This window comes from Aptenodytes patagonicus, chromosome 1, assembly GCF_965638725.1.
Source record: "Aptenodytes patagonicus chromosome 1, bAptPat1.pri.cur, whole genome shotgun sequence".
Classification (NCBI taxonomy): domain Eukaryota; kingdom Metazoa; phylum Chordata; class Aves; order Sphenisciformes; family Spheniscidae; genus Aptenodytes; species Aptenodytes patagonicus.
The window spans coordinates 171,532,411-171,557,335 of NC_134949.1; the positions used below are offsets into that span (position 1 = coordinate 171,532,411).

At 37.5% G+C, this 24,925-nt stretch overlaps 1 protein-coding gene across 1 annotated transcript in view; it reads right to left on the reverse strand.

Annotated features, from left to right (window-relative positions):
* Nucleotides 1-12,085, reverse strand: part of LOC143160171 (nucleolar complex protein 2 homolog) — a 124,888-nt gene extending 112,803 nt beyond the window's left edge. Inside the window, exons 1-3 of the mRNA XM_076337750.1 lie at nt 11,923-12,085; nt 9,509-10,317; nt 8,568-8,630 (exon numbers count right to left, since the gene is read on the reverse strand). Of these exons, the coding sequence (XP_076193865.1) occupies nt 8,568-8,630; nt 9,509-10,317; nt 11,923-12,085 (1,035 nt within the window). The remainder of the gene's footprint in view (nt 1-8,567; nt 8,631-9,508; nt 10,318-11,922) is intronic.
* Between the last annotated feature and the right edge of the window lie 12,840 nt (nt 12,086-24,925).

Here is a 24,925-nt window from a genome sequence, read left to right on the forward strand (position 1 = left end):
TGTACTGAATTGTGTTCTGAGGGAAAAAAAGTTGTTAAGATTTGGTACTTTTCCTTAATAAGGGGGGGAAAAAAAAATAAAGTAAGCACACATAAAAGAAGAAGATAATCAGATAAAGGAGAGACCCCGAGTCATCAGAGAATTTGGAGTATAAAGTAGAAATAGTGGAAAGACCAGTGAAAACAGAAAGCTGTATCACATTTGGGTAACTGAGCAGAGAATTATTTTTTACCCTGAGGGAATACTGGCCTTACTTTGCTCTCACTGCCTACTTGACAAGTGGAAAATGAAAAGGAGAAAGACGGAGGGAACTGGGATGCCACGTGTCGTATGTCCTGTTCTTGCTTATATTATGGAAATAATGTCTTTTGCCCTCTGTCAAAATGTGTGCTGCTGTCCCAGCTCTTGCAAGGGATACCTGTATTTAAACATTGTCTCTACTCCCACATAAATATGATATCACATCTGCAACATCTATGATTGGAACAACAAGGAGAACTGCAGGATCAATTCCATTGTTTAGAACTGATCCTACCCATTCAATCTGCAAGCCAAATGAAACAAAACCAATACTGTCTTATGGCAGAAAAAAATGGTAGGTTTGTTTACTGGGTTTAACAGTGTCCTTTTTTGTATTACAATACTACATGAGCAGCCTTTTTCAAGATGAACTTTCCATGGTGAAAACTGAAATAAAAATTGGACACCACAGAGTAGTTTTCTTTGCATCTGTCCTACTGCTTTTATTTACAAAAGGTGACATTTTTATTAACGTTGTTAACTCAAAATGTTTACCTAAATGTATTATCAGTGATTGTGATGAATTTTTATGACATTTTAATGCAGTTCTTCATACTTTCTCTTTTTAATCTCTGAAGTATACCTTACCTATGAGACAGTTGGTGGCTGGTATGTTATTTGTATCAGTATACATGCTGAAAGCATTGCTGTTATTATTATGGACATTAAAGGCAATATATTGTTACATGAGAATTCTGCTTATCCCATGAATCCATGGATTTTTGGATATGGCGAGGTGAACTGTGAAAAACAGTATACAAATAATTCATTATCTAGCTATCAATACAATTTTTTGTGGAAAAAATATGGAAATATCTCAGCCTTTTATCATTTTGTAAGAAAGAAATGCCAGTATATCAGTAAATTGAGGAGACAGCAGAAAAATCTCATACTCCAGGAGGCAGAACAGTATTCAGTTTCAAACTACAACTCTGTGAGCCATGTATTATCTTACTGCTGAGCAGTGAAATGTTTTCCTTTGGAATTTGAGAGACATAATACAATTGAATAATTTTAAGTAAACTATAATGGACCTGTTGATATCTTAAATTTAAAAAGGCCAAGCAGATGCTGAAGTTTTTGCTTGAAAGGCTAGTTACAAATTGTTAAATCTAATGAAGAATGATAGTATATCACTTCTTAATTTTCCAACCAGTTTGCCAGCCTTGCTAGATGTTGTTCACCTACTGAAATATCTGGAGTAGGGGAGCACGAACAGAAGGATTTCAAGAAGAATGTTTCTGAAAGTGATTATTACTGCAGAAAGAACTTTATGTCCTGGATTCATAAGTTATGGTTGGACAATTGATGTTGAAGGAAATGGAAACATTCACTAGATGATTGGATAATGAATATCCAAAACTGTTCCCAGACTCATAAAACTCATCAGTCCCTGCCAAATCAGAGAATGAGCTGTGCAAGTTGTAACCATAAGATGGTACTCAAGAGGGAAATGGTGTGTAAGGTTATTTCAATGAAGTTTGCAGGAGGAGAAGGAAGACATCTAATATGGTAGAAATATACATATAGTTTTATGATGTACCTAAAATTCTTTTTTCTTGAAAAATAGCATGTCATTTTCTATGGTGTGCTGAAGTTAAACTAGAAAAATGTGACTATACTGCCATGTGGAATGCTGATGTCATTAAGAATATAATTATGAAATTACCATTCCTAAATTGTCACTTCCTAAAGGTTGGAGTATCTAAACAAAGTATACAGACACAGATGTGATTAAAAAAAAAGCCATTTGAATTACCACTTCAAGTGGTAGCTGAGATTTCTGACCTTCTCTTATTGTATTTTCCTAAATTTCCAGGGAATGACAAAAGAGGTAATGAGTTATGACTACAGTCTGGCATTATCCTAAAAATAACAAAATGAAAAAACACAAAGTGCTCACCTCCTGAATTCTTTTCCACCATTCTTATTACATGTTACGCTTTCTAAAAAGGAAGGTTGACGAGTACAGTTTCTTAAACTGTACAGCATACTATTCGAAACAATGACACACAATTTAAAAATATCAAAATTTTGGCTGTAAATTTAGCCCTGCCTAGCTCCTTCTTAAATAATAAATACATCTTTTTAATCCAGTCATGAAACAGATATAACAAGTACCATGTAACATTCTGGGTTTATTTCAGATTTCAAGCTTGCTAAGGAGTCCTCAAACTGTTTCTATCATCTCAGCCATTCTGGGCTTATTCAAAGCCATGTTATTAGCAACATCAGATTGTAGTGAAATTGTCTGAGCTTGGTTTTAATATATAATAGTATTTGGGTTTGTTTCAATGTAACATGCAACAAATGTAACAATCTTCACTGTGGCTTTTCTCACAGCGTGTATTATGCTGTTATATACCTTCTTAAAAGTAGTTAAAAGCTTGCATATACTCACCAATTTTTTCTCAGTCTCCTCACAGGCATAGGGAAACTGTACCCTCACAGTTATTTTTTTATGAATTATCTCCTAAGTCACTGACCTCCTACTAAACCTTAAAGCAAGTCAATAAACATCTTAAGCCTGCACACAACGTAAATACCTAATATTCTTGTCTATGGGTGAATGCTCACCTGGAGTGGTATTTTGTAATTCATTCTGATGTTTCTGCATGAGGTATCATTAAGAGCACTGACTCAGTGACACATCTGACATAATATCAGTAGTGGAAACAGAAGAATCAAGTCACCTTCCTGACACTGCTAAATTAAAGAAACCTAAAGGATTATTTAATAAGAAAAAACTATGATAGTAACCATCAAGAAAAAGTTGTGTTCTTCAGCACCAAATTTTGCTCATTTAACATTGTAGAATCCTGCATTACAAAGCTTGCATATGGCAAGTTTGGGGTTTGGGTGCAGAAAACGTACTGTTGATGTCATTTTTACTGTCCAAGATCATATAGGTTTCTATTCCTTCTTTTCCTTGAAATCTCCTGATCTGAGACTTGACATTCAAAGTATTACATCATGTGGGTTTACTTGACAGGTGGGCTTGTATAATTTAAGATATGTTTTTCCAGAAAGAAAGTAGGGTTTAGATTTTTCTTTTTTTTCATTTACTAACCTAAAACAACAAAATGGGAGTGAGGACTGGAGAAGCATGCAGTTTTTGCCTAGAACAACAGTTCCATTCTTCACTGTCTTCAGTTCATATTGAGTTTCTCTTCTGCGCTTTAAAGAGCTGATTTTCTACATTTTTCATTGGCTGCTAATCTTAGCACTCCCCAGCTGGCCTTCTAGTGTTCCCTGGGTAAATTAGCCATGATCTCCTGGGCTAACTGCCAACAGAGTCCAACTATTTCTGAACAGAACAACATTGTATTCTGCAACATATATTCTGTTTGTCTGTAACCCACAAACAAGACAATTTCTTACACTCACTATAACACATTTTGGAGATAGCAAACTACATTCTCAGAGAAATATAAATACAGTGAATTTTTGATACTCCCTGATCATCACTGATAATTAAATTCCTTTTATGGGCCCATGCAATCAAATATTATGTCCCCAAAGAGAGAAAGAATACTGAAGGTCTCTGGAGATGGAGGCCAGACAGGATAGACTTCAAATTGCTAGAGTTCAGTTTAGTTTAGCTTAATTCATGTGCCCACAATTGTATACAGGCAGTTTTCATGACGCAGAACATTTACTTTGGAAGTTGAAACTATTCCAGTGAAATAGAAAATTCTTTACCAATGTGTTCAAAGAAAGAAAAAAAAAAAAAGGGAAATCCCAGGAATATCAAGCATTGTCATTATTTTTCCAATTAACAATTTCTTCTTTTAATTTTTAAAGGGAATTATGCTACAATTTTTTTTTGGTAGCATATTTTAAAGTAAAAAGATGATTATGCAATCTAAAAATAAAAAGGAACATCTCATTTAAGTCAAAGTAAAGTCTAGGATCAGCTTAATACAATAAATTTTACAATGTTTGGGGACAGTTAGTTTGGAGTTTGAATTTAAAGAAAAATAATGAACACACTTTTAAGAAAAATTTGGTTTTGACATCTAGCAGTATTTAAATGGATACATGGAAAATCACAATGGCACCATTTAGAGGACAGTGCAGATCAACAATATCCTGAAACGCATACAAAATTATTACCTCCTTTTCCAAGTAGAGCATTAAATTAGCATGGAAAATTAATCTATTATTATCAAGAATGCAGAGATCATTTTCTTGTTGGTATCTCCATGATTTTAATACAATTCAGGACACCAGGATAATGTGTTTCACTGAAAATTAAACAGGAGTTATTCATTTCAAGTATCCCAGTAGCCAGAAAGAAACTTCATAAATGCTTCATTTTGGAATGTAAAGACACGTATCACTGAGGAAACAGAAACAGCTGTCATGGCTGAGAGTAACAGAACAGTACAAAAAAGCATAACATTTCTGTTGATATGCACAGCTCAAGATGATATGTCAGTGGCAGGAAAAGATAAGCGTGAAGCACTGGGATAATTAAAGCTGATAGGATGATGGTTATACCTCACCGTAATCATTGTTTTATTTGAGGAGATAATCATTCTTAGTCTTTAATTAAAAGTGTACTAAATATGTAGAGATAATCAGTTCCTACAAGAGTCAGGTTATTTTCTCCTTCACATACTGAAATTGCGTGTTACTTTTCTCCACAATTCGTGTCAACATTTTTTGAAGTCTTTCTTTAGCGTGTAGCTTATCAGCAGAAGACTGTAGTTTATGAGGATCTGAGAGTGATATATTCATTACATGGCTAAAGATGATGGAATGACAAAGAAGAATGATTTGATTTGATTTGATTTGATTTGATTTGACTTGATTTGATTGCTAGATAATTAACCATCCACCAGAAAAGAAACATGGTAGCCAGAAGTATGTGTGCTGATTTTGGCAGGGATAGAGTTAATTTTCTTCCTAGTAGCTGGTACAGTGCTGTGTTTTGGATTTAGGATGAGAACAATGTTGATAACACACCGATGTTTTAGTTGTTGCTAAGCAGTGCTTATGCTAGTCAAGGACTTTTCAGCTTCCCATGCCCTGCCAGTGAGAAGCTGGGAGGGGGCACAGCCAGGACAGCTGACCCAAACTGGCCAAAGGGACATTCCATACCGTGTGACGTCATGCTCAGGATATGAACTGGGGGGAGTTGGCTGGGGGAGGGGTGACCGCTGCTTGGGAACTGGCTGGGCATCGGTCGGCAGGTGGTGAACAATTGCATTGTGCATCCCTTATTTTGTATACTCTTTTTATATTATTATTATTATTATTATTATTATTATTATTATTATTATTATTATTATTATTATTATTTTCCCTTCCTTTTCTGTCCTATTAAACTGTCTTTATCTCAACCCACAAATTTTACTTTTTTTTTCCTAATTCTCTCCCCCATCCCACTGCAGGGGGCAGGTAGTGAGCAAACGGCTGTGTGGTGTTTAGCTGCCTGCTGGGTTAAACCACAAGAGTATGCTATCTGAAATCACTCTGCTTTGATAACAAACTGAGACTTTTGCATGTCTAACATTAGATGTACTTGACGCCTCCAGAAACAAATAATGGACCTGTGTTGATCTAATTGCTCTTTCAGGGATTTTAGGAACAGGTGCATGCTTTTCTATACCATTAGGTTTGCAGATCCATAGCTATAACCATGGTAACTTAATATTTACGGGTATTTGAAGTTGTTAATGACAAAAACTAGTTATATGAAATGTTATGATATAAAGAACAGGTAAAAAAATAATAAGATTTATTCTAGAAAATGCATCCTGGTGATCCAAAATTCACAGTGTATTGCATTTATCTTGATTATACATTTTATTCAACTATTCTTTAAATAACTTAAAGTGGGCAATAGCTGTATCTGAAACAAGTTATATATGCTGTGAACATCCCTTCAGTTTATCTCAGAGAAACAGGTTGAGAATTTGTCACCTTATACCTATCACACTCAAGAGTGTTTGATTGCTGTTACGTCTGGTCTGTCTAAGGCCATAAAAAACCCCTCTACATAAAATGTCTGTTTAATATTTTTGCATATTTTAACTCGCAACCTGAAGTAGAAAGTAAGGTTTAGTGAATGATGCATTCTTCACTGAAGAATACCCAATAACCACCACAGGGAGGAAAGCGAATTTCATAGCTCCTTGAAGCAAAATATAGTTAACCAGATACCAACAAGGTAAATATTACAGCTGATTCCCAGCATAACAACTTAGACCTTTACATAGCAATGGAAATACAAATTTTATTCTTGTTGAGAAGATCTAATTTTTTTTGTTTTTCAAATTGAGAAGGAAAAGGAAGGGGCATGGCGGCATGGGAAAGATTAGATGAGCTAAACTTTGTAGGAGGATATTGACTATAAAAGCTGAGAATTCCAGCCAAAAGAAGCCGAAAAAATTATGCAGTTGCATAAGGAAAGTAAGTCCTTTTGTCACCGAAAATCAGTAATGAAACTCCTTAACACTGGGTGTATTAAAGAGCAAGCATTACTTTATTCGGCGCCGGCTGCATGGGGGATCTCTCTGCCTAGCATGCATACCGTATGTTGCATCAACCATCCCTTATATGGTTCTTCAATATACATATGCATCACATTTCTTGGAATAATCATACATTTTCATTACATTTCCCAGAACTAATTATAGTTCTTTCACACATGCGTTTTGAATCCTTTAGGAGCTTCTACAGGGGTCTCGGGTGGTTTCTAGTGGTCTCTGGTGGTCTCTGCAGGAGGTGAACTTTTCCTTACATAGTCACAAATTGGCCCATCACCACCCTTTGTTACAGTTCTGGTTGTCTTTGTCTGGTTTCTGCTAGTTCTTATCTATCTCAGGATGTGCTCCTTAGCTTAGGCCTTGTATGCTTGACATATGCTTGATTAATCCAGCTGTTTATCTCACAACTATTCACAACAATTCCCCCCTTTGAGACTTCCAAGATCTTTTTCTTGGGAGTCTCATAACTCATGTTCATAGTAATACATGTTCTGTTCGGGAGTTCTACATAAGACTTTACAACATTGAGTGACTGAAGGGACACACTGTATCATAACACAACACAATGTACATATTACTACTATTCCCACTATAACTAAAAACATTTCCCTGAGCCACTGTAGCTTGGGTAACCAGGAGGTGAGCCAATACCTGTTCCCCCAGGGTTTTTCTTTTGTTTTTTTGCATTCTTGCACAGCCCTCTCAATTGATGATATTCCGGATTGTTGAATCTTAAAGTCATCCTCTATATAACTGCAGCACTCTTTCCCTATGATAGCACAAGTACCTCCTTGACTGACTAATATGTAATCTAAAGCCATTCTGTTTTGTAAAGTCATCATCCTGACTTGCAGTAGTTCAAATGAAGTGCTATTTAACACTTTAACAGTGTCATTGGCCAATTGTTCAACTAAAGTGCTCAACTTATTTGTATATGTTCCATACTTTCCGGCTGCACACGTGGGGCACATTACATACAAGAACCTATTCCCCTCACTAATTACTGGTTGATCGCTTATGTCTATCATCCTTCTATGTCTAGGGTGTCCTTCAGGTAAAGTTTTTGTAACTCTAAAGGGTGGGATTAATATTCCCATATAACAGGAACCATACCATTCAGGAGGAAGCCATTTGTATGCACTGTCTCCACATATCCAATAGGTTCCGGAATTGGCAATTAAAGATGCCTTCCCTTCACTCCACAGTTTACTTGTAGATGGAAGTATATAAACATCAAACTGGTCTGATGTGCTGTTTGGATGGAGGAACTGTATGGTGGCATTTTGGGTAGGTGTTATATAATACTTACAAGTACTGTTTCCAGCTTTCTATGGTTGTTTCCGGGAATCATTTTTGTTTATACTGAAGCACTCAAACCCTTGCTCTCTATGGGTTTGTACTAATATGGCTGAGGTTTTTCAGTGGGGTGATAATTTGTCTGATCACTAAAGTTGATCATACTTTGATTTACTATCTGGGTACAGTTTTGAAACACTACATCAGATGCAGTCATGTTTTGTTTTGTTAACCAAAAGGAACACATTTCAGGCCAACTTAAGGGGATGACTTTCCAAGGAAATCCTGTCCCTCCTGTCATTACTTGTGAACATATCCAACAATCAGTCATATTCACCACCTTTGCAAAGCTTATCTTTAAATTCTCATAGGTATTTTCATGTCCAACCCCATCAATAACAGCGGACCCTTTTAATACACTCCACCCTAGAATGTACAACACAAAAAGCATCATTGTCCCTTTGTCAGTTTTACCCGTAGACCTTCTGCTGATTTTATTTTCCACTGAGGTTCGTCTGGTTCTGGAGCTGGTTTTGTCTGAGTGAAATGTACCCACAAGTTAGTTTGGTCTACCTTTACTGCTGTATGGTAGTCAGAAGAACTTGCAGAGGTCCCTTCCATTTCTCTTTTAGTGGTTCATTGCCTCAGGTTCAGATGTATACCCAGTCTCCTGGATGATAGGGATGTACCTGGATGTCCAAAGTTATTGGAGAAGATAAAACAATAAATCAATGTAAAGATGAAAGTATCCTCCCCGGAGATATTACATACTCCTTTAAATCATGATTTCCTTTTACTTGGTTTTCCCCAGGAATGATGGTAACTTAATAAGGTCTCCCATAGAGGGTCTCATATGGGTTCACTTTTTCCTTGGAATTTGGCTGAATTCTAACTCTCAATAAGGCCAGCGGAAGAGCCCGTGGCCATTTAAGTGATGTTTCCTGACAAATTTTACTCATCTGTCTTTTTGGACTCTGATTCATTCTTTCAACCTTCCCACTGGATTGTGGCCTCCATGGGGTGTGTAAATCCCACCTGATCCCTAACATTTTAGATAAGTTCTGTACAATTTCTGCTATGAAATGTGGTCCTCTATCTGAAGACATTCCGAAGGGAACCCCAAATCGGGGTATTATTTCTTTCAATAACACCTTAGTAACTTCCCTAGCTTTGTTGGTGTGACAGGGAAAGGCTTCAGGCCATCCAGAAAATGTATCAACTAGAACCAACAAATACCGGTATCCTTCTTGTCAAGGTAACTCAGCAAAATCTATCTGCCAGTAGTCTCCAGGACTATTTCCCTTTTTTATAATCTCTAAGGGGTGTCTTTTATAGGAATGTGGATTATTTTGTAAGCAAATTGCACACTTACCCACTATACTCTTAACAATTCCTGTCATCCTTACACTAAGTACCTGATCTTTTAAGGCATTTACAATAGCTTCTGCACCCCAAGGTGTTGCTTTATGTTTGTCTTCGGCCAATTGTCTCATTATTGCCTGGGTTACTATCCCTTGTCTATCTGCTGTTATCCACCATCCTTCAGGGTTTAGATGGGCTTTTAATAGTTTGGCCAATTGGTTATCTTGGCTCTGATATTCCGGGGTTACATTTGGGAGGTTCACATACCTCGATGGGGCAACAGTCAGGATGCTTTCCTCTGCTCTCTCTTCTGCTATTTTCTCCACTAATTGGTTCCCTATATTAGTTGATGTTTGTCTAGACTGATGGGCTTTACAACGCATTATGACTACTTCTACCAGTAGCTGAACACTGTCCAACAGTTGTTTAATTATATCCCCACACTTGATAGGAGATCCCTGTGCAGATAGCAGTTCTCTCTCTTTCCATATAGCTCCATGGGTGTGTACTACCCCAAATGCATACTTGGAATCAGTCCATATGTTGACTCTTTTATACTTAGATAGTTCTAAGGCTCTTTGGAGTGCCATTAATTCTGCTTTTTGAGCTGATGTGTTCCCAGGTAGTGGACGAGCTTCCACAACTTCAGTCTGAGTCACGACCGCATAACCAGTCATTTGTTTCCCTTGATGCACAAAACTGCTTCCATCTGTGAACAGTTCACAGTCAGGGTTCTCTATCAGGGTGTCTTTTCTTTCTGTTCCCAAGCTCTGTTCTCCTTGTGATATGATAAATCCCAAGTATAAGACTTGAGCCTTCGCTATTTGTGCCTTCTTCCTTGACACACGGTAGCCAGCCTGCCCTAGGAAATTTAACAAGCTGATAGTTGAATGAATACATTCCTCCCGTGTGGATGTGGCAACCAAAATATTGTCCACATAAGAGAGGAGAGTTGGAGCTTCATTTTCCTTCTTCCACACTTCTAATTCTTTTGCTAATTGATTTCCGAACAACATGGGACTGTTTTTAAAACCTTGGGGCAACATAGTCCAGGTAAGTTGTGTTTTTCAACCTCTACTAGGACTTTCCCATTCAAATGCGAACAATGCCTGACTTCCTGCCTCTATAAGTATGCAGAAGAAAGCATCCTTTAAATCTAAGACTGTGAACCACTTATCATTCTCCTTGATCGTAGTCAATAGAATATATGGATTGGCTATGACAGGGTGTATATCCTGCACTGTCTGACTGATAGCCCTAAGATCTTGTAGCAGCCTATTTTCATCTGAATGAGATTTCTTTACTGGCAAAATAGGCGTATTATAGACTGATTGGCATTCTACTAGCAATCCATACTGTACAAAGTTATTAATCATTTTTTCCAATCCCCTTCTTACTTCCAATTTTAAAGGATATTGTTTTTGTTTTACTGGTCTGGCATTAGGTTTTAGTTGTATTCTTACTGGTTCCACTGCTCGTGATTTCCCTGGGATTTTGGTGGCCCAAACCAGCGGAGTGACGGCATTCTCTACCTCCTCTGGAATCCCTTCTTCTGCCTTGGGTTGCTGTAACATAAAAACCTGGGCTTCCAGGGCTTTACTTTCTGGAATATGGACCTGTAAACGCCCATTTTCAAAACTTATTTGTGCATTCAGTTTACTCAGAATATCCCTTCCTAACAATGGCATTGGGCATTCAGGCATATATAAGAATTGATGCGTCGACCATCGCCTTCTTATTTTAAATTTTAATGGCTGGTAAAATGGCCCGTTTTCCCCTTTCCCAGTGGCACCAACTACATTTACAGTATCTTGACTAAAAGTCCCATTACAGGTATTTAAAACAGAATATGCTGCTCCAGTGTCTATCAAAAAAATCTGTGCTCTCATTCCCCAGCATCAGGGTAACCAGGGGCTCAGCTGGGGATGACTGCCCTGGTCCTCTTCATGCCTCATCTAAAGTCAACAGATCAGGGGTAGTTCCACTAACTCTCCTCCCTCGCGGACACTCTCGTTTCCAGTGTCCCTTTTCCTTGCAAATAGCACATTGATCCTTATCCAGAGATTGCTGCTAGAATCTGTTTCCTCCAGCACTTCCCCGACCTCTCCCCCCATACCCTACTCCTCATAATCTTTGTTCTGTTAGTGCAGCAATCAGCTTCCTTTCCCGATTCCTCTCAATAACCTCCCTGTTGTTATGCACCTTCCAAGCGGCTTCTAATAATCTGTTAAGGTTCCTGGAATCTTCTCCCTCTAATCTCTGAAGCTTCTTCCTGATATCTGGTGCAGATTGTCCTACAAAGTTACAAGTTGCAAAGCATCCCCTTCCTTTTCAGGATCTAGGTTTGTGTACTTCCGAGCTGCAGACATTAATCACTCATGAAAGTCAGAGCGAGATTCTTCCCTCTCTTGTATCACCTGATACAATTTGGACAGATTAATAGCTTTTGGAATAGTGTGTTTTATACCGAACACTATCAATCTCTGGTAGCTGGTCAATAATTTGCGTTGAGCTGGGTTGTTAGGATCCCATCGGGGATCCACAGGTGGAAAGTGGTTATTCACAGTTCCTGGTTGGGCATTCTGAGCATGTAATCTTTCTGCCTCTTCTTTAGCTTTAGCTAATACCATTGTTCTCTCATCTAGAGTTAATAAAGTATCTAACACCACCTGTATATCGATCCAATCTGGGTCCTGGGTTCGGACTATGGTCTCAAATATTTTTGTTACCTTCTCTGGATCTTCTCTATATGTCCCTGCCAATTCCTTCCAGGACCTTAAATCAATTACTGAAAATAGAACTTTAATGGTAACTGACCCGTTATTCCCAACTGCTTGCTGGAGAGGTGCTTGAAGTGCCTCCCCCCTTTTTGCATCACAATGTTCCATTCTCCTCCTAGTTCTCCTGGCTATGGGGCTAAAATCCTTTTCTTCATCTGTATTTGACTCATCTTCCTGCTTTCTCCCTGACCTCTCTTGCCTTTGTGACTCCCACCTCCTTTGCCCTGGGGCCACTAGTAAGTTTACGTCCTCTTCCTCTGACTTTCTGTACTTAACACACCACTTTCCAATACTACAAGCAGAACAACTTCTCCTTAGTTTCTTTCCCTGATCCTTCTCTAAAGCCAGAACTGTAGGATTGTTTGGCATTAAACAACAATCTTTCTGCCATTCTGGTCGATTTTGCAATGTAAAGAACAAATCAACATAAGGCACTTCATTCCATTTCCCTTCATGACAGCAAAACAACATTAATTGTAATATAGTATTATACTTCAAAGTCCCATTCTTTGGCCATTTTTCTTGGTCTTCCAAAATACACAGTGGCCACCAATGATTACAATATTCAATCAATTGCTTCCGTGTGTGTGGGTCATTCCCAACATCCTTCCAGTGCTTTAATAAACATCCCAGAGGTGACTTTTTCAAGATTGCCCCTTCTGAAGATTGTCCAGAACCCATGATACAACAATTACAGTCAACAATTACCGATGATTAGCAATATCAGACACTTTCACACACCCACACACTCACACACCCTTCCATGGCTGGCACTCCGAGCGTCCCCGTGATAATGTGCAAACAAACCTTCCCTTTAACGGGTTTTCCCTTATACCTTCCCTTCCATGGCTGGCACTCTGGGTGTCCCTACAATAACATGCAAACAAGCCTTCCTTTTAACCCCTGTAACCCAATCCGGTGGGAATTTTCTTCCCCGACTTACGGACAGGTTCCCTTATAAGTAATGCCTTATAATCCCAGGGGTTCTTGTACTGAACTCACCGGATCAGGGGTCTGGAGGATCTCCCCCAAAAAAAGACTTTGGTGGCACTGGAGCCCTCTCAATCCCGAGAATCCATTGAGTGTCAGATGTGTTTTCCCATCTGGGTCACCAAATTGTCCGCCCAAAAATCAGGAATGAAACTCCTTAACACTGGGTGTATTAAAGAGCAGGCATTACTTTATTTGGCGCCGGCTGCATGGGGGATCTCTTTTTTGATTTGGTGACACTTTTTTGATTAATCTTACTGGAATCTATATTGCATCTGTGTGGGATCAGTGGAGTAATGGTCCATAGAGGTCAGCAGAGACAGACATTTTCTCCAATGACTGCCAGTAAGACTGTAGGCTCCCAGGTGTGTAATAAGATACCGGAGTATAGATTTAAACTTCAAGGTCCACACACAGGTTTTGCTTCCAATCAGGTCACAGTGGTCTTGACCTCTCATAGAAGATTAAAAAAACCCCAAGAAATGTTAAAAGTTTATTCCTCACCCTGTGTAGCCCCGTGATTAGAGTAACTAGTTAGGAATCTGATTTCCATCCTTGCTTTGCTTTACTGTAGGGAAACACTTTCAGGAGTGTCCAAGTATTTAGGTTTCAAAATATTCTGGGAAGTTTTGTTTGGGTGGCATTTGTTGAATCTGGGACTAGAGAATTAGGAAGAAGGAAGACTGTTGTGTTCTGAGGAACTTTTAAAATAATAATAATAATAATTAGTAATTAATTTATAATTATACCAATTCTATGTTATTTAGATAATTATTAATATAGTGTAATTTTTAACTGAAGATCTGCTCTTTTCTGAAGTAAAGCCCTCTGAACTTCACTGCTCAAGTTTCATACTGCTTCAGATAATGAAGCCTTTCTGTGGGTGAGGTTTTTCATAAAGATGTTATTGCTAGAATTAAAATTACTCAACAATCTTCATTTTTCAAGTTACTGAACTAGTTTATTACTTTAGTCAGGAAAGGAAGTAGTGATCACTTTCAATGAATTACAATATCAACAATACCACCTGTTGTGTAATTTTTTTAGTAAATTTTACAGTGATCTGCTTTACAAAGTTGTATTAAAATAATATAAAAAAGCTAAAAACTGAATAGTGATTGCTTTTTTCTTGATTATAGCTTTTAATACTCTGTACTCAACTGAGAATAAAGCTGTGTTGGCACACTACCAGTCACATCTGTCTTGTTAATGAAACAAACTATGGAAACCTTTCCAGTTTTCTTGTTCCAGTTTGAAAAACAAAGGAGAACAATAGATGCTCCAAATAACATTGAGCTGTTGTATGATTTTTTTAAAAGCTTCCATCACATGAACATAATGTTACAAGATGAATTGTTAAGTTGTGACACTGCATTTCAAATTAATTCTGTTCTATGGAAAATGTAATTACACTTTTTTTTTTTTTTCCTTTTCCGAGTAAGAATAGATTTCATAAGCAAGAAAATGGGCAAAAAATTGTCAGTGTTAGAAACCATTGCACTAAGACCATATTGAAAAACCCAGTAGCTCTAAGGCCTATTATATTTCATACCTCTCAAGCAGTAAGGGGCTAATAAGGGGAAATCCTGATCCACAGTTCATTCAAGACAATAAGAATGTTCCCACTGACTTCATTTTTCTTGGATGAGAACCCTTTAAATAAGATATCTCTCAGATTTCTATATGTATAAATATTGAACATTAAAATAAAGTTGCCATTACACTTATTGCAATTATAGTAAAATAGGAAGGGATTTGATGGCTTTCAAAGTTGACTTCATATTTGGCATCACCCACATTTGAGAGCCCAGTGTTCTATACACTGGTAGATAACTTCAGTGTCATGTTGTCATTGCTGAATCAGGTAACTGGGCATACAGCCCACAAAGTATGAATAAAAAACTCTGTATATGAGCTCAGCATTAAGCAGCTGTAGAGTGGACCTTTTCTTAGGAAAAAAGAGAAAATCCTTTATGCACAGTTATTTTCATGAAAAAAATCCGTACTTATTCCTTGTTCCAAATTAAAGTCTACACAGACTATATTTGCTGTGTTGTTATTTTGGGGGTGTTGTAGTACTAGATCCATTATTCTGGCACAAATTACTGCTGAATACACACTTTCCAAACTTTTTATGTGAACAGAACATCTAAAGAATCTTAAATATTGGAAATATCATCCTAATAATATTAAAAATTATACAGAAAACATTTAATTATAAGGTAATGAATTGCAGTGCCAAATAACTCGGTGCTGTAAACCAAATTATTGTGAACTATGTAAATTTCCTTTTGGTTTTCATTGTTTCAGTGTTTCTAACAAAAATATGCCTCATGAAGTGAAAGGAAAGGGTTAAAATTATATTACCAACATCTTACGCATTATCTCTTTCTTTGCAGTTCTTAATATATTCTTGAAAATTATTTGTAGGGAAGAATTCAGATGACAGAAGGCTGAGCAGATGGTCATTTCCAACTTCATAGTTCCAGAAAAAGCAAGGGCTTTCATTGTTGCTGACATCTGAAGTTGATGCAAGAAGATGCCTACCATGACAGACGAACAATGTAACAGCTAGTCAGCCCCATGATCAAGCAGCTTGGCACTTGGTGACAGCAGTTTTTCCGTGTGTTGAAATCAAAAGAAAAATTAAACCGAAACCATATGACTGCTGAGAAATCTGTTAATTTACTTCCCTTTTTCTGTTATCATTTTTTTGCTTTCAGAAATGAACAAACCCACCAAAAGTATGTTTCTGTTTGACAGAGAAAAAAAAGAGAAACGTTACAACCAAAAATTTGTCATCATGTGACCCATATTCGTAGATCTGAAATTGCAGTAAAAGATTGTACAGAAAATATTTCCTTAATATTCCAAGTTAAAGTTTTGTCAATGGCTTACCTTCAAACACAACTGAGTATAAAACCATACCCTATTACCAAGAATGTTTTAAATAATGCCTTAATATCTAGTATTTAAGAGGCAGTACTGCACTCCTCCCTTTTAAAGGTGAGGATTGTGTTTTACATTGGAACAACGGATCCCACCATCCTAAACACCTACAACTTGACACAACAACACATGAACAATAGCTAGGACAATATTATTTCCTCTCTTTCTCACCAAAGCATAATAAAGATTTTATTACTACCACAATGAATACCTGATAAGCAGAATCTCACCTTATCTACAATCCTCTTAACTACTTTCTGATATATGCTCGAGAACTGTTACGGAGGTGACAACTTCTCTCTCACTCAAAGCTTTAATATGAATTAGATTATTGTGGACAAACAGCCATATGCAAAGGATTACAGAGGTGGCAGCAGCTATTCACATTTGTGTGAATTTCTAACCAAAGTGTTCTGGACTCTATCCAGCCTAACAGGAATTGACCCATATCTCCTAAATTCTAGGAAAGTGCTTTAATCAACTGACCATGGGTACTGACAAGAGAATACTTGCTTTGCTACTCTTCAAACAAACAAAGCCAGAAAGATCATAATGGGAATAGATGGCAGCTGTTCAGGGATTTGATTCAGTGGATTAGAGCACGTTGAAAGAGAAGACATAAGATCCTTTATTTTTATTTATCTATGGCCCCAAAAATGCATACTTAATCAAAGGAACTGAACCTGAAACATCAGTTTGTTTCCCTTGGAAAAGTTTAGGTAAGTCTGGAAGAACAAACCTAAACTATGAGTCTGTCCCTTGTCTCTCCTCAGTTTGCTAGATGAGTTATTCTGAAGGGGGGAGTCAGGAGCTAATCCTATTCCCAGAACAAACTTTCAACCTTTTTTTTTTTTTTAATTTGTAGTTGAAACACTGAAAGGTTCTAACATTACATTGATTTGTCCATTTCTCATCTTCTCACTAGCTCTAAAACTAACAAGCAAATGTTCGTTTCTCCATTGGAACAGGGAAAATTGTGCTTTTCTTAATATAGAAAACCTGAGACACATGATGGTTAGACAATTCTCAGAGTTACTGCAGGAAATATATTTGAAACAGGATCATTATCCATATAAGCGTAAAACTCAGAGAGAGTCCCAGTCCTCTGCTGTATCATGTTAACAATCCCTTTCATAGGTTTACTGAAGTCCAGTACTTGTCACTATCTGATTTAAAGGTTATTCTAGAATCTCACTGCAGAAATTGCTAGAAACTGTTTTCTTGTTTCAATATTAAATTTGTCCAGTTTATGTAGAGGGACCTGGACAGGCTGGATCGATGGGCCCAGACCAATTGTATGAGATTCCACAAGGCCAAGTGCCGGGTCCTGCACTTGGGCCACAACAACCCCATGCAGCGCTACAGGCTTGGGGAAGAGTGGCTGGAAAGCTGCCTGTCAGAAAAGGACCTGGGGGTGCTGGTTGACAGCCGGCTGAATATGAGCCGGCAGTGTGCCCAGGCGGCCAAGAAGGCCTATGGCATCCTGGCCTGTATCAGAACTAGTGTGGCCAGTAGAAGTAGGGAAGGGATTGTGCCCCTGTACTCGGCACTGGTGAGGCCGCACCTTGAATCCTGTGTTCAGTTTTGGGCCCCTCACTACAAGAAGGATATTGAGGTGCTGGAGCGTGTCCAGAGAAGGGCAACGAGGCTGGTGAGGGGTCTGGAGAACAAGTCTTATGAGGAGTGGCTGAGGGAACTGGGGTTGTTTAGCCTGGAGAAAAGGAGGCTGAGGGGAGACCTCATTGCTCTCTACAACTACCTGAAAGGAGGTTGTAGCGAGGTGGGTGTGGGTCTCTTCTCCCAAGTAACTAGCGATACGACGAGAGGAAATGGCCTCAAGTTGCGCCAGGGGAGGTTTAGATTGGATGTAAGGAAAAATTTCTTTACTGAAAGAGTGGTGAAACATTGGAAGAGGCTGCCCAGGGAAGTGGTTGAGTCCCCATCCCTGGAGGTATTTAAAGGACGAGTAGATGAGGCACTTAGGGACATGGTTTAGTGGGTGGTGGTGTTGGGTCGATGGTTGGACTCGATGATCTTAGAGGTCTTTTCCAACCACAATGATTCTATAATTCTATATGATTCTATAATGTCTTTCTATCTTAAGACATTGTCCTGGTTTTGGCAGGGATAGAGTTAATTTTCTTCCTAGTAGCTGGTACAGCGCTGTGTTTTGGATTTAAGATGAGAACAATGTTGATAACACACCGATGTTTTAGTTGTTGCTAAGTAGTGTTTACACTAGTCAAGGACTTTTCAGCTTCTCATGCCCTGCCAGCGAGAAGCTGGGAGGGGGCACAGCCAGGACAGCTGACCCAAAGTGGCCAAAGGGATATTCCATACCATGTGACGTCATGCTCAGGATATGAACTGGGGGGAGTTGGCTGGGGGAGGGGTGACCGCTGCTTGGGAACTGGCTGGGCATTGGTCGGCAGGTGGTGAACAATTGCATTGTGCATCCCTTATTTTGTATACTCTTTTTATATTATTATTATTATTATTATTATTATTATTATTATTATTATTATTATTATTATTATTTTTCCTTCCTTTTCTGTCCTATTAAACTGTCTTTATCTCAACCCACCAATTTTATTGTTTTTTCCCTGATTCTCTCCCCCATCCCACTGGGGAGAGGGGAGTGAGCGAATGGCTGTGTGGTGTTTAGCTGCCTGCTGGGTTAAACGACAACAGACATACTACAGGGCTTTTATTATAACAATGGGATTCCTCTTCCTCTGCAAAATGCAGTGTATTATTAAGTAATGTGATAAAGCAGTTCATAAATTGCTCTGCTCCTTTATCTTGTCTGAACCAAAGATAAGTAAATGTTTATTCTTTCCCTAGTGTAAATAGTTTATATTGTTACATTCATGTAAAACATGGGTATAATATTTTTAAAGTCTTAGCATACTAATACAAGAATATTAGTGGAGACCAAACTCTGAGTTGCATTTACAGTTTGGTTGCTTTTCTAAATATTATATACTGCACAATTTGTATTGGTATTTACTAATTAAAATTCACAAATCATTATAATTCCAAGTAAGATTTTACCTTGAGTTTTAACTGAAATAATTGCCTGTTTCTTAGGGAGTCCTTAACTAAGAGTAGATAAGAATAATAATCACTCTGAAGAAATGAAAGTACTCTACAAACTATAAGTAATTGTTGTAACACTCATGAAGTGCTGCTGTTGTGATTGTTTAATACGTTTTTGTAGTACAGTAAGCTAGGATGGGCATTTCTAGGAGAAGCATTTTTACTTTTGTGTGCAATGCCACTAGATACATGGATAAAATTTTAGCAAAGATGGATAAATCAGCATACCCATAAGCTATGTGACATGGTTATAGACTCTGAAGAAATCAGTGGCATATGGGAGTAAAGCTGATGGAAATATTTCTAACTGTATGCTTCAGTAACCCAACTCAGTGAGCCAAATTCAAAATATCTGCTAATGGTGCAACTAACTGACACTGATTTACATGTACATATCGATGGAATACTGAAGGGTAACTCAGTGCTTAGATACTGAGGGCGAGTAGACTGGGCTAAACTTATTTTTTCTATTCTTGCCTCCTGTGTAAAATTAAGCAAGTTATTTTGAAGAGTTTTCATGAAAACTTTGAAGTTCTCATGTTGCAAATAGTTTTGAGTACCACATCCTGATCTCTGATCATCCAACATATTTGCCTACCTAGTATAATATTTTAAAATCTTTTTTTTAATGATCTTTTATGATTCTAGATGACATAAGGAAAAAAAAGCAAACAAACCCCAAACCAACCTTTGTTTGTTTGACTCTCTGCTTTATGGGAATTATAGTTAAATAATTTCATCAACCTGAATTCTTTACTCAGAAAAGATTTAATCAACATATGCTACTCCATAATCCATTAATCAAATTATGCTACTCCTTAAAGGGCTGATAAATTCATTCAGTTTACCCTTTCTTTATGAAACAAATTAAGGAAATGAGGGAAGTTCCTTACAAAAAGGAGATGTGTGGTCACCATCTTTTCACCCTGGCAAGAAACATATTCCAGATTTGGGATTTTCTAAATTCATCCTAAGATGCATTCCTTAATATTCCTCAAAAACAGGACTTGATTTTTATCATATCTGGGAGTCAATGCTTTTCTATGCTAGTTTCATCTAGATGCATCTTGTTGTTCAAAGCCAGACAGTCTTAATGAGAAACTAAAAATGGTAATCTAATACCAGAGGGAAGGTAAAAAATTAGCTAACAGTTGGAAACAAAAGATTACAGGTGAAATAATTATAAATGCAGTCCTAACATATGCTTATCTGTCAAAATCATTCCTGGTATTTCAATACCTTTTACTTTTAACTTTGTAATGTTCTAACTATTAGACACTAGAGTTTAAGGTTGAAAAAGTAATGTTTGGGGAGGCTCCTAAATCCTGAATGTCTTTCATCACAATTCATATCCCTCTCTTAACTTGATGCTAGATGTTTATTATACATAAAAATACAGTTTATAGCTCTATCAGTTTTGTTTCTTTAAAAGTGATTTCCCATTTCAGCTTTGCAAATAACCAGTCATTAATGTATGAACTGCTGTGCTATTAATGGCTCTCATTTTCTACTCTGAACTGTTTATTTTCTATTTCTTAGATACTTTCAAATTTCATATTGGACATGTACATTTTGTTTAAACTGATGAGTGTGGGCACAATACCAGCTTTGCAATAGAGACTATTCCTTAACAGATGAACAACTTGACCACTAACAGTGTTGTCTAAACTATGAGAGCTGTTTCCTAACCAGTAGCTTTTGCTGTGATTCCTGTATCACATAGGGTCCCTGTGACTATCAAGGCATGAATGTTACCAGCAAAGTTCCTGAAGACGTGGAGATCTGTGGAAAAAAGAGCAAGTGGTGTGTTCCAGAAAAAAAACAAACCACAAAAACTGAGTCATATTCTTCAGTTTCATAATTAATTAAGTTGTCTTGCAAATCAGAATATTGCCTGGAATGTATTTGATTTATTTTTTTAAACTTTATGGCATATTTTTGGCACTATGCATTTTCTTAGTCAACCATAAACATGCTCTGAAGTGCAAGTTATCCAAATACAGTATGTCTGTAGTAATCTAATTGTTGGACTAAACTAATATATAGTTGGATTTGTGACCAAAACAGTGTTGATAACACACCAGTGGCTTTTCTACTGCTGAACAGTGCTTGCAAAGCATGGAGGTCTTCTCTTTTTTCCCACATGCCCCTTCCCAGCGAGTTGGCTGGGTGTGCACAAGAAGTTGGGAGGGGACACAGGCAGGACAGCTGACCCAACCTGACCAAAAGGATATTCCACACCATATGACATCAGTCTCGGCAATAAAAGCTCAGAGAAAGAAGGAGGAAGGGGGATGTTTGTGGTTATGGCATTTGTCTTCCCAAGTAACCATTATGTGTGCTGAGACACTGCTTTCCAGTAAGTAGCTAAACATCTTCCTGCTGATGGGAAGTAATGAATGAATTCCTCTTTTTGCTTTGCTTGCACATACAGCTTTGCTTCACTTATTATAATCACTTTATCTCAACTGATAAGATTTCAGCTTTTGCTCCTCCTATTTTCTCCACCATCCTGTTGGGGGGGGGGGGGGCGGTGAGCAAGCAGCTGGGTGGGAGCTTGGCTTCTGGCTGGGGTCAAACCACTACAGCCAGTTAGAAGAGATTAATCTGAATAGAGAATTTTGCGTGTCTTTAGTACAATTGACAAGTAATAACTGTAATGATTTTGTAAATTCTGTCATTTTGGTTGGTAAATAATGTCACTCGGTATTTCAGGATTTTCATATTCTGGGTTTTCTTAAGTAATCAAACTAAATATATAATATATGCATACCAATTCTAAACAACAAAATGTAAACCAATGAAAAGATAAGTCCAAGTAAGTTTTATAGGTTTTAAAATTATATTTTAAAATTGGTATAAAATCAAATAGATGAGGCATTTTAGAACTTAATAAATACATCTTTTCTATAATTTACTTAGGGACCTATAGAATTTTCTAACAGAAACTTGTCCTCCCCTATATTCCAAAGGAGAGATAAAATATCTAGAGAAACAACATAATTTTCCATGACTGTCAGAGACTTCAGAAAATTGAATAACTGAAGTAGTGCATAATTACAGGTCAAAAGCTATATAATATCCAAGGACTTTAACTGGCTCAGACAATTCCATTTCATTTTCAGGTATGGTTTTGTATGTGCATGATTTTACAAGAATAGCAGTATCCACTATAGTTAGGTCTTTCTTGGATGATATTTAAAGCACTTTGTTGTTCCATAAAATGACAGAAAAAGTGGCTTACTCCCAATGGTTCCACAAAATATTTTGTATAGTCTTACTCCAGTTCTATTTAAATCAATCATTATTAGATCATGTATCAGGAAATATAAATATAAGGGTTTTTTTTTTTTATTTTTGCTTTCCTATATGCAAATTCAATCTTTGGCACAAAAAACAATGTTTCTACCCTTCCCTCATTCTGTTGAGAAGGCTTTTACTTGTATTTTACTTGTGTTACCACCCATGCCTTAAAATATTCTGAATTCATGATTTAAAGAGTCAACTTACAGCACCCTGTATGTCAGTTATTGAAGGTGGGTTACCGTGGAACCAGAAATGGAAGATTCATGAATTCAGATGAACAGACAAAGGTCTGGAGTCAGTTCAAATCACGACTCTATTACGGAAAATTTGGCTGCTACTCCCATATTGCTGAATTCAAGGCCATCAGTGCTCAGGACAACCTATGTGTCAAAAATGGAGTCATGGTCAGCCTCTCAAAGGAAGACAAGTGCTTTTCATCTTGAAACTGGCACATCTGGGAATGCTTGGACACCTAAAGTATGGTGCTTGTAAGACTTAAAGGTCAAACTGGAGGTACCTAGCAAATATAACTGACTTTACCTGTAGGCAGTGCTTGAATTGCCGTTTTAGATTCAGATGGATTTTGGTTTCATTAGTAACAATTTCAGCAGACAAGACTTGGCTCATTGTTATCACTTCACTTTCAAATCCAAGATACTAACACACTAATTTGGCCTATGAGGCCCTCCGCTCAGCACTGGTGAGGCCACACCTGGAGTCACGAAGATGATTAAGGGAAGGCTGAGGGTGTTGGTACTGTTTAACCTAGAGAAGAGAAGGCTTGGAAGAGGGGGATTTCATCAATGTACATAAATACCTGAATAATCTTTATTAATGATCTGGATGATGACCCTCAGCAAGTTTGCAGATGACACTAAACTGGGAGGAGTGGCTGAATTTGACTTCTGAAAAAGTCAGATGAATCAAAAACTTATGGTATATTCACTTTCATACATCTTAGTGATCTAACTCAACTCTGTTCCAAGATTATCATCATCACATAACCTTTAGTTTGTTTCTAGACTCTGTCATGGGAAGAACCAGCAAAGTTCCTCCAGAACAAAACAGAACAGTGTGGTTCTGGGGAAAGTTTCCAAGGAGAGAAACAGTGCAGGTGAGAGTGAATCAAACCTGGATCCATCCACTCTACATGGTTTTTCAGTACCATCCTAGCAGGGTTTATATCCTAAGATACTACACATTTCCTCACCATATATCCTGAGCTATATAACACATATGCTCATTTGCATGCCCAAAATCTTCAGTCTAGTGCAGTCTGGGCTGAAAGGGCCATGATTGACTGTGTGCACTGCACTTGTCCCACTGAAGATGCCAGGTAAACCTTTGCAAAAACCTTCTCCCTTCACACCTTGGGACCCAACATTAGATGGTTGAGCATAATGTCAAAAGCATTGTTAAAGTCAGGATCGACAGCATCTACTGCTCACTGCTTCATCCACTGAGCTAGTCATTTCATCATAGAAAGCTATCAAGTTGGCCAAGCATGGACTTGTGCATGTCCAGTATTTTTTAGAAGTTACTGACCTTGATCCTCCTTGCTCCAGACTGGAGGTGATAACGGTTAATGGATTTGAATAATTCATGTCTGAAAGCTTGAAGTTTTAAGATTACACCGGGAGTATTAGAGGTCCCTGGGTTCTGATTTTCTTTTGAAATGGCTGCAGCACTGAAAATGAGAATAACATATTGACTAGCATATAGAGAAAAAGGCAAGAAAAAATATGGTGAAGAGAAAGAGGCATCACTAAGCGTATATTCTGTTTGTTTAATGTCTTATAAATATTCTACTAACGAGTTCTTTAATGATATAAAATAAGATTAATCACACACTTTTTAGTTAAACTGTGAAAGCAAATATGATTTTTCAAATTTTTGTAATCTTAAATAAATGTAAAATTGTTTTTGGAAATGAAACGTCTTTAGGCATGCAAATACTAGACACAGCATTTCAGCGAAGGCTGCTGGAAGCAAAAGCAAGCCAAAATAATATAAAAAAATCTAAAAAAATATATTAATTTAACAAATTAAAACCAAAGAAGCCCAAGTGGAAAACTAAACAAACACTAACCAATATCATGTGATACACCAAATAAAGATCAATTGAATGAATATCCAAGACAACTTAAAAAGCAGAATCAAACAATACAAAGAGCAAGTTCATAAAATTAGTATATGCAATTTTCCAGATAAAGCCTGAAAAAGAAATTGAAAAGATAGGAAGTATTTCTAAAATGGGACCATAAAACCTGATTCCCAGGTGCAGAGAAGAAATGAGAAAGGCAAAAGCCCAGCTAGAACGCAATCTGGCCGCTGTCGTTAAAGACA